Consider the following 9,759-nt stretch of genomic DNA (forward strand, 5'->3'; position numbering starts at 1 on the left):
GGGAGAATACCTGTTCTTTTGATTGGCTTTATTTACCTCAGCAAAGAAAACCACTGTTTTCCGCAATTTGAATCTCCTGCCTATGTCTATTAATGTCAATAGGCAGGGACCAACCAGCCCATCCCAAGTGGCCAGGAGTCATAAAGCAGAAACTACCCCTTGGAGAGCTGAGGATGGGAGAAGAGTGGCTCCAGGGAGCAGATGATGATGATGCTGCAGGGTTCCTACAAGAGGAAGGTTGGCTCTGCCCACACAGCTCCTTAGGCAGCTTGGGATTAGTTCTCAGCAGGTCCTGGTGGCCCTCCTTTCTCCATGTTAGTGCAGCTCCATCACTGGTCATGTAGTACCACATTTGGTTATGGAGCTGTGGTCAGACCATGCTTGGGCCAGTATAATGTTACAGACCTGTGCAGAGATTAAAATATGAAAAGAAAGAACATAACAAATGTGAAACTAGAAATAGAAGAATGTTTTGCTAGGAGAAACAGGGCTGGCTGCCCAGTGTAGTACAGCTGTTGGAGTTGCACTGAGCAAGGCTCTGATTTGTATGGAAAAGCATTTTTTTCCAGATTTTACTGCATTTATAGATCCACCCGGCATTTCCAAGAAATTTACATATGTCTCTTTAAACTAATAAACTGTTTTCATTCAATACGTTTATTCATTTGTTAAGCAAATTCTAGGTACCTGGAAATGAGATCTCTGGAATACCCGGAGGTAGAGTCTAAAAGAAGGCACCCTCCACCGGGCTGGGAACAAGAGGATGTCTTCACCGAACTCAGCATTCCACTGGGTACGTTTGGACGCCCAGGACAGCAGCGCTGCCCACTGCAATACCTACAGCTTCAACAAGATGTCACTTTAAGGCTACTTGCTGTAGTTATTTTTCACAACAGATGTGAGGAGAGTGAAGGAACAGGGTTTATGACAGAAGGGCTGAAAGCAACAGGCTTTTGATTATAGTTCATTGCTAATTTCATTCCAGATGAATGGCAGATGATAGCTGTTAATGTTGCTGATGAGATGAAGTAAGTTCCCTTGGACTACAGAAGAATTCCATATGAAAAATACTTAGTAATTTAAAAGTCTTTGTTATAAAACTATTGCTTAGTATTAGTATTAGAATTAGTATTAGTATTAGTTTTACTATGTAAGCGCTGATCATGAGTAAAACACCCATAAAAAGTGTTAAAACCACAACAACATCCTAAAGAGCAATTGGTATAACTTAAGCATGAATTTATTTCTAAGTGCTATTGCTATTCTAGCCCTTGAGGTTACACAGTGAAGTTTCCATCAATATTGTTCTCAAGAAGGCACATTTTTTAATATGTGTAATATGTAAGAGAGAAGTGGAAGGTGTATTTGCAATGCACAGTTAAACTGCAGCTCAGTATTGCGAAACTAGGGAAATCAGAGAAGTGAATCCAAGATTCAGCCTTCATACCTATGTTGTTTAACTAAACAGTGACTTTTTTCTTTGAAAGCAAGTTTATTGTGGAGGGGAAGGGTTTCAACTGGCATTTTAATGTAATTCAGAATTTCTCACTAGGTGTGGAATTTGTGGTGCCTAGAACTGGGTTCTACTGCAAGCTCTGTGGACTCTTCTACACAAATGAAGAGACAGCAAAGACGAGTCACTGCAGAAGTACTGTTCACTACAAAAATCTTCAGGTAAAAGCACACTTGTGGATTGTGCACAAGATAGATGATGCTACAAAAAGTTGGTTTTTGTTCTGTGGGTAGAATTTAGATGAAGTGGAATTCAGAGCAGCCAAACTTTTCAGTAGTTCCAACGTTAGCACACCAATTTCTCACTCTCATATCCTTGAAATCAACTTCTGGATCATAAATAAAATGGGGCCAGGTGATAATTTGATCTTCTCACCTTGTCACTAGCGCAGCATGTAACTCACATCTTTAATTCTCTGCTCTTGATGGTCCCAGATGTTTCTATCACTGGGAGTGAGCCCACCAGCAGCCTTTCTTATTTCTTACTTTCTGGAGCATTAAACATGCCACTTGCTGAATAATGTTACCAGGCTTATTTTTGCATCAGCAGGGATTTGTGCAGCATGTTTCAGCATGCAGAACTTTGTGACGCACAGGCTCTCCCAAGCATTTCCTGTGACCCATTGAAATCACCTCCCTCTGCTGCACAACAGCACGCAAAACACTACTGCTGAATAATTTCTATAAGGATATGCAGAAGCATGCCATTACTTGTATGGATTCTGTAAGAATACACTGTAAGCATATCAGCACTTGATAAGAGCACACAGAGATCACGGGTTCTTGCAGTTCAATCAAAAGACCCCACCTTTATCACTTTTCAGTTGATAATATCAGTCATGATAGCATGAAAATTAACTGCCCTGTGCTCAGGTCTCTTCAGAGGAGGTTGCCTTGCCTCTCATATCCTGGAGTGCAGGGTGTGTACACTGCAGAAGACACTTTTACTGGCATTGCATACTCTTAGCAAAAGCCATGGAAGAGAAAAGCAAAGCTCTCCTTTCTCTGGTCCTTCCCTCTGACCACAAGAAATGCTGAAACGCTGCTTCTTGTCAAGGAATAGCTATGTTCTTCACTAGCTGGTAGGCATTGGCTTTTCCAGTGACACTCAGAGTCAAATAATTTCTCTGGGAGAATTTTCTTCCTGGCTTTCCTGAAGGTACGTAACTGTGATCACACAAAGGCTTTCAAAGACTGTGCCTGCAGAGCTGCCGTGCTTGCTCATAATGGATCCTCCAAGTGTAAGCTTGAAAAACAGGTGCCGAGTTTGCATGCCTTTTTGGCTTCACACATTAAAATCCAGAGGGATCCATCAGAGGTGGCACCACTCAGCACAGGCTGCGTATCCCATGCACGTCTGTTCCAAAGAAACTTGTGCTAATGCAAAGATTGCAGCTCCAGCCCCTGCCCCTGCCGCTGACAACTGGTCCCATGGGAAGAAGAGGGATTTTGTTAAAGTCATAGAAAAAAAGTCTAACTCAAACTGAATCAGTGTGAAAAAAACCCTCTTTTTCTCCCCATTAAGACATTCCCCATAAGTGCTGCAATAGATCTGTAACACTGACTTGAGGTAGAAGAAAAAAGACCACAACAGCTGTTAAAATTAAATCTGTCAAATATGGCAATGAAAACAGACTGTTCCGTTGAACTGCTCCTCTTACCTTACTAAATGGAGGAAGTGTCTTGTCCAATTTTTGCCCACTCAGGTGGAAACTCAGCAAATTTTAAGTAATTGTTCTGTATTACTAGAACTCTTTTTATTTGTAATAATGCTTATTTATGCACTCTGCAAGAAACATCACTCTTCTATGATGATTTAATGAGCATATTCACCAACATAAGAACTGTGGACTCCTGCTGTATGTGAAGCTATGGCACTGCTGCTGCAGACTCTCTGTTGTCTTGCCTACATGACAAATACCAATGTCCAGTGACACTGATACTGTCCCAAACACTGTCATTGCCAGGAGTCTTTTAGAGTTGATTTGCTGTTTGTCATCATTTGCGCTTTTCATGTGGTCCTCTTGGACCCACATCCAAAATATATGTTCAGTGTTTGGGTTTGAATGCAAAACCAAGCAGTTTTCTTACTAGTTTTATTCCAAAAGTCTTGCTTAGATGATGGTGATTTTGTCTTTGAAGTCAGTCAACTTCATCTGAGTCTGGTGCCCCTTTCAGCAGTCACTGAAAAAACCTCAACTGTTTCTTTGTCAGCCTTGCAGACTTCTTTAATTTTCCCTTCTCTTCAGCTTAACAGGTGAATTCCCCAGGTGCTGTTTGTATTTACAGATCGACTGCATTCTCCATGTCCAAAAAATCCACCACTTGGCCATCTCTCCCACCATGACCACAAAAAGCAGTCAGATTCATCTGGTGTAAGCTACCTTGGCCACTCAGTGCAGTGCTTTATTGGGTTTTCCACTGGCTTTATGCACCTCTCGTCAAATCTTGTATTTAAATGAAAAAAATAGTTTTCCTTGATTGTCATTTTTCTAGAAATGAATCTGAATTGTCTGGCCTGTGAACTTCAAGACTGGTGTTTGGTACTCATGATAAAGGTCAGCTAAAGGTGGTGGATAAACCTCAGTCTTATTTTGATGGGTAATCATAAAAAACCGAAAATGCATGGCTTATCTGATCCAATGACAAGCATTAGTGATTTATTACAGTTCATGGTGTACAGATCACTTTTCCCAGCCTCCATGGACCCTGTGTCTCTGTGTACTACTGTAGCATTTACTCTGGCTTTCTGCCACATGGAGTTTTGTACCTGGGGATAAAGACGTGAGATTTGTGTAATTTCCACAGCCAAATCCCTATATTCAGAGTACATTCTATATACTCTATACTCAGTCATCATTTTGTCACAGGTATGCCCATTCATTAGCATTACTGAGTCCCTTTCAGGTGTACTTTTTACATCCGAGACTTGTATTTGCATGAGACAACCTGGCAGTCCTAACACAGCCCTTAGTTTTTGTACATCCATTTCTCATCTCACCTCTTCCCTATGGATGCCAAAGCGCAAACTGTACTCTGGGGGAATCCTGCAAGTAGACAGATTTTTGCAGTGATGTGAGATAGCCTTTTCAAAACAAATCGGAATTAATACTCCGCTAGAAAAGAGAGATTAATGATCCTAATAATGTGCACATCAGTTATTCTTGCATGTGGTATAAGTCACGAATAAGAACATCTCTCCATTATTATGTGGGAATTTCCCACGTGAGTCGCTACACTAGCTGCTGCTGAAGAAGCTTCTTTCCATCCAATTCTAGGTTTGTTGACCTTGAATAAATATTTTGAGCACCATTTTCAGACCCACACCAGTTTATCGCCCATTTTGTGTGCAGCTCTGCCAACTAAGAGCACTGCCAAAAGACTGAAAGCCTCACTGGCCGTGTCTGTGTTTTTAAATCACACTGGGTACTTAACGTTCTGAAAGGCTTTATCTTAGAGGAACACAATAAATGTAAATACTCTACGTGTGCTGCTAAATCGTGTTGATTATTACTGAGTTTGATTGTTCCCTTAAAAGAAATGTTCTGGAGCAAAAGGTGTATCTCCGAACTGGACATTCTGAAAATGTAATATATGTGCTTTAAATTATGATTCAGGAACTGCATCTATTTTCTGACACACTGGTCTTATACTAGCATAATTCAGTTGACTCAGTGGAGTTAGTTCCTGCCCTATAGCACATGGGAGTAGAGAGTTTGTAAGGAGAAAAGATGAGGTCTAGTTACACAGACTGATGGGGAGTCATAGCGCTCCTTGTTCTGTCACCAGTTCCCTTCGTGGCACAGAGTGAACTTCTCAGACTCTATGTATTCAGGCAGTTTGCCTGACACAGGTATATTTCCTGGCTTGAACTTTCACCAGAAATGTGGCTTCTGTGTGCTTTCTTCCCTTTTGAGATGCTGGGAGAATGTGAGATGAATTCAACGTGTTGAGTGTTTTCAGTTTTGGTAACGATGCTTTGTTTTTGATGTGATTGCAGAAGTATCTCTCCCAGCTTGCAGAAGAGAGCCTGAAAATGAAGGAAGAAGGCAGCCCTCTGCCTCAGGATGACACTGGCATTGTTCCTCACTTTGCAAAGAAAAAACTGTGATGTGGATGAACTGGAAGAGCCATAAATGAGTGAATGCTGATACTTTATTTTTTTTATTTCTACGATATAACTGTCAATTTGCACTGTACAGAGGAGGGGAAATAAAGAGCATGGAACATGCATCTATGCCCAGAGTGCCATTAAAAACCAAAATGCCTGAAACTGTTTCCCACGGTGAAGCAATGCTGGCATATCTGTAAGAAGTGGAGCAATTCTTTCTCACACTCTGTGTGCTGGGAGTGGTTTCCTAGATTAAATCAGAATTCTCAGGGATTCTTGAAGTTTTAATTCTGATGTGACACATCAGGTCAGGCAGAGTATTTAGAAGCACTCAGCATCCTCCAGTGGACGCTGGAAGGAAAGGAGATGTGACTATAAATAGGCTTTAATGTTGCTTAAAATATCTTCAGCCATTTCACTCATTGCCCCAGTGAGAAGTAGGATTTGCATAGGACATCTAAAGCCATTGTGCTAATACTAGTCAGTAGATGACATAACATAAACCCCATCAGCATCCACCTCCATGTGTCTTAGAGCTTGGTGAATTGATGAAATGTTTGTGTTGTTAAGCACTGTGTTGTGCCAATACCAAGGGAGCCACAGTCTGTCCCAGGGACCTCATAGCCTGAGCCCAGCATGGTGAGAGCAGTTTGAATGTGCTGACAGCTGACCTGCTCTGCTCTTCAGCATTGTCCATGGTGCGATCAGGATGTTCTCCAGGTACCGCTGTGTTTGAAACGCTTCTTTTTGATAACTCTAAAGGGTGCCAACGTTGAGTCTTACAGACTTGAAACTCTCACGAGAGGCTTTTTAAATGTTCGGACCATGTCTCTTTTAGACATTTTACTCAAGATCCTTGCTTTTGGGGTCTTTTTGTTTTCCTTCAAGCTTGCTTTTCCTTGGCTTGGCAACGCTGAATTTTCCTGGTTTTCATGGAAAGATGCCAGATTTTTAGTATTGTTTTTGTACTTTATTTCCCTGAATTTTTTAAGGTGAATACAACAACTGATGGCTCACAGAGTGCTGCACTGAGAACACAGGATGCACCAGCAGCTCTGGCATTATTATAAGCTATTGTTTCTGCACAGTTGTTGCTTAGTATTTTGCAGAGTCCCTTTGAAATGCACCGTACAAGTTTCTGGTTCATTTCAATAGGGCTTTGTGTAGTAAAGTGAATACGTATGCAAACCACTGCCAGAATTGATCCCGGAGTTATGCTTTTATAAAGTGCCCCACACAATCTAGACAGATGGGGATTTGCAGATGTATTTCCACTCTTTGCCTGGCCCTAATATCTATCACAGTATGTTCTGTAAAAACCGCTGGTGCTGGATGTCCTGTGTAGATGTTGTGCAGAGGAGCTAGTTTCCCAGAAGGGGAAGTCATCCCTAATAATGACATGGATGTTGCAAAGTACTGCAGAGTGGCTAAAGTGCCAAAACTGCTTCCACCGAAGTATTCCTTCCATTATGTCTTGTGCCAGCAGCCATGCTCATTCTCTGAAGTACTCTGTAGTGTGTCTCAGAGGTGCCTGGTGGTGTTGCCTGAAGCCCTGTTCCATTTCATGGCCTGTGCCTTCCACTCCTTTTTACCAGAGGTGGGTTCAGATTTCATATTTGGAATTCCTGCTTCTTGCAAGTTCAGGGATTCTTTGCATCCCAGATTCAGACATGGCCTATCCAAAAGACAAGGGGAAATGAAAAACATTACAGCCTAAATCCTCCTTTGTCCAGACTTGAAGTATGTCAAGGCTTGGGTCCATCTGTCATTTAAAACAGCCTTTTTTTGTGTATGTTTTTCTCTGAGGGGAAGAAAAAATAGTAATATTGCAAACCAGGTATTCCTGACTTCGTGGGTTGGGTTTTCCTTGACTGTTTGTTTTTCACATTGCAGTGAAATTTGAGCACAGGGCTGTTAGGGCAGGAGCTTGTATTGCAAGCTGTAAGATTACGAAAATGGCAGTAAAGATTGTGCAACTGTCCTCTAAAGCACAGCTCTCAAGCTGGTCATGTATCGCCTGAATATGAAGTTCCCTTCATGCCCTTCAGCACAAACTGAGCACAAGGGGAGGAAATCACTACAAATGCAAGCATCACATCTTTGAAGCTAACCCTGCTATCAAACTGGGGCTCTCACCGGCCTAATGGGAGCTTGTTAGACCATGTGGTTAAGTTTAATTGGATGTGAGACATAGCTGACTGTATATCAAAGTCATATGCCTCCAGCAACTTTATCCCCACGTAACCTCAAATGAGAAAAGTATCACTGTTATTATTCTTTATTTGTATTGCAGGAGAAGCTACAGGTCCACTGCCTTTATTATAGGCACGGCACAAATCCACAATAAAGACTTTCCCAGGCCAGAGAGCTTTAAATCAGACTTTCTGAAAACAGACAACAGGTGGATACAGGCAGGGAAAGCAGTAGGTAACCATGAGATCTTGACTGGCAGCAGAAGAATAATTAACATGAGTGTTTACCCAGGGGCTTATTTTTGGATGTGCAGGAGATGATTCAAACTCCTTTCCCCCTCTTCTGGTTCTGAACAGGGTTTGCTCCCATTATTCACAGCTTGCATATTTAACCCCCTTGGGTTTTTGCCTGGCCAGTTGCATTAGACACACAAAATCCCTTCCTGAGAGTGGGCTTTGGTATACCTCAGTCTTCAATTGCTTAAGTTTTGGTCTCCATCCAGGGCTCCAAAAGCTGAAGCAGGAGCTGTCCTGGCTCCGGATACCTTGTTTGGGTCATGGGTACAGGCCCTTGCTTGCCACTGAGGAAGGAGGAGGCTCCAGATGGCATCTCTGCCCTATATAGTTTCCTCTTCTGGAGGTAGATGACTCAGGTGAGTGATGCAGGTGCAGTGCCCTGCCCACAGACATGATCAGACCCAGATGTTGGTAGAGGTGGTTTGGACACCCCATCCTTTGTGCTCTTTGCAATCTGCAAAATGCTGGATATGGCCAAACAGGTGATTTCCCTTCTGAAAAGGTCCTTTCTTCCCCTAAAGCTCAACCTTCAAAAGCAGTTAAAAGCAATACCAAGTCTCAACCAGCTCCTAATGACCCCTCTGGTTTTCAGCCTGATGCACTTTGAGGACTCAGAGTAATCTCCTTCCCTCTCCAACAGGCCCATCATGCAATGCCGACAGGCACTCAGCTCCTCAACATCTCTCTACTACCTGTTCTGCTGAGGAAGGCCACTGTAGGCAGCAGTTACCTTTCTCAGCTAATGTAAAAATCTGTTGTTTCTTTTGGTTTATTATATTTAAAATATTGACTTTTTTTTTTCTAGTTGGCATAATTCATCATTATAATCCACGCTATTTATTAATACATATATATATATAGCACAAAGCAGGCTCAGGTCTAGCCAAACAGATATTGATATTTAACAAGGAGCTTACTTAATATACACAAACCATTTCAACACATCTCAACCAAAGATTGCACTTTTTTAATAAGTACTATGTCTTTCATCTTTGTGAAACCTGTATTGATCTCAAAGAGTCTTTAATGTCAATCTGCAACTTACTTTCTTTGAAGTAAAAAATGAAAGATTAAACATTTGCCCCATAAGATTAGACAAAGTTTTATATTGGCTTTAACACTAAATTAGTGTTGGGCTGGTTGCATTCAGGGTTTTTCTATTCTCTAAGGATTAAGGCTGTGATTTGTCGAATTATACTTGAACTGGACCAGATGTACTATTTATTGAGCTTATATAATCTTGTTAATTTAAGTTTTGGCTTGTAAACAGTTGGAATTTGTTAGTACTTGTTTAATGATGTAGGAACTGTCACCAATATTAACTGATCTGTGTAACTGATTGCAAAGTGTTTCAATTTGTGTTTCTTAAAAAGAAAGATTTTAATAAAGAGAATTATAAAGCATGTACATTGGTGGGCAGTCATCCCAGCAGCAATATGCTTCCAGCATCCATGGGGACCTATTAAAAGCCAAAATTAATGAAAGATGGAGGGCAAAAGGGAGGGAGGAGGACAGAAGTTGTGATTCTGACCAGGTAGCTCCTCCTGTACAGACTGCAAGTGGTTGCCATCGCCTGATGCTGAACACATCTCACCGATTCGTTCTGTAGTTGTTATTAATGGCTATTACCCACTCCTGTCTCTCTAG

At 41.6% G+C, this 9,759-nt stretch overlaps 1 protein-coding gene across 4 annotated transcripts in view; it reads left to right on the top strand.

Moving 5' to 3' along the window:
* The window catches only part of RBM20 (RNA binding motif protein 20), a 125,198-nt gene extending 115,683 nt beyond the window's left edge, over positions 1-9,515 (top strand). For all 4 annotated transcript variants that reach the window (XM_065672223.1, XM_065672224.1, XM_065672225.1 and 1 more), the window contains 3 exons: positions 674-793; positions 1,553-1,674; positions 5,513-9,515. In XM_065672223.1, the coding sequence (XP_065528295.1) occupies positions 674-793; positions 1,553-1,674; positions 5,513-5,623 (353 nt within the window). In that variant the 3' untranslated portion in view covers positions 5,624-9,515. The remainder of the gene's footprint in view (positions 1-673; positions 794-1,552; positions 1,675-5,512) is intronic.
* The last annotated feature ends 244 nt before the right edge of the window (positions 9,516-9,759 follow it).

The sequence above is a fragment of the Lathamus discolor genome, chromosome 3, assembly GCF_037157495.1.
Source record: "Lathamus discolor isolate bLatDis1 chromosome 3, bLatDis1.hap1, whole genome shotgun sequence".
In the NCBI taxonomy this organism is placed as follows: domain Eukaryota; kingdom Metazoa; phylum Chordata; class Aves; order Psittaciformes; family Psittacidae; genus Lathamus; species Lathamus discolor.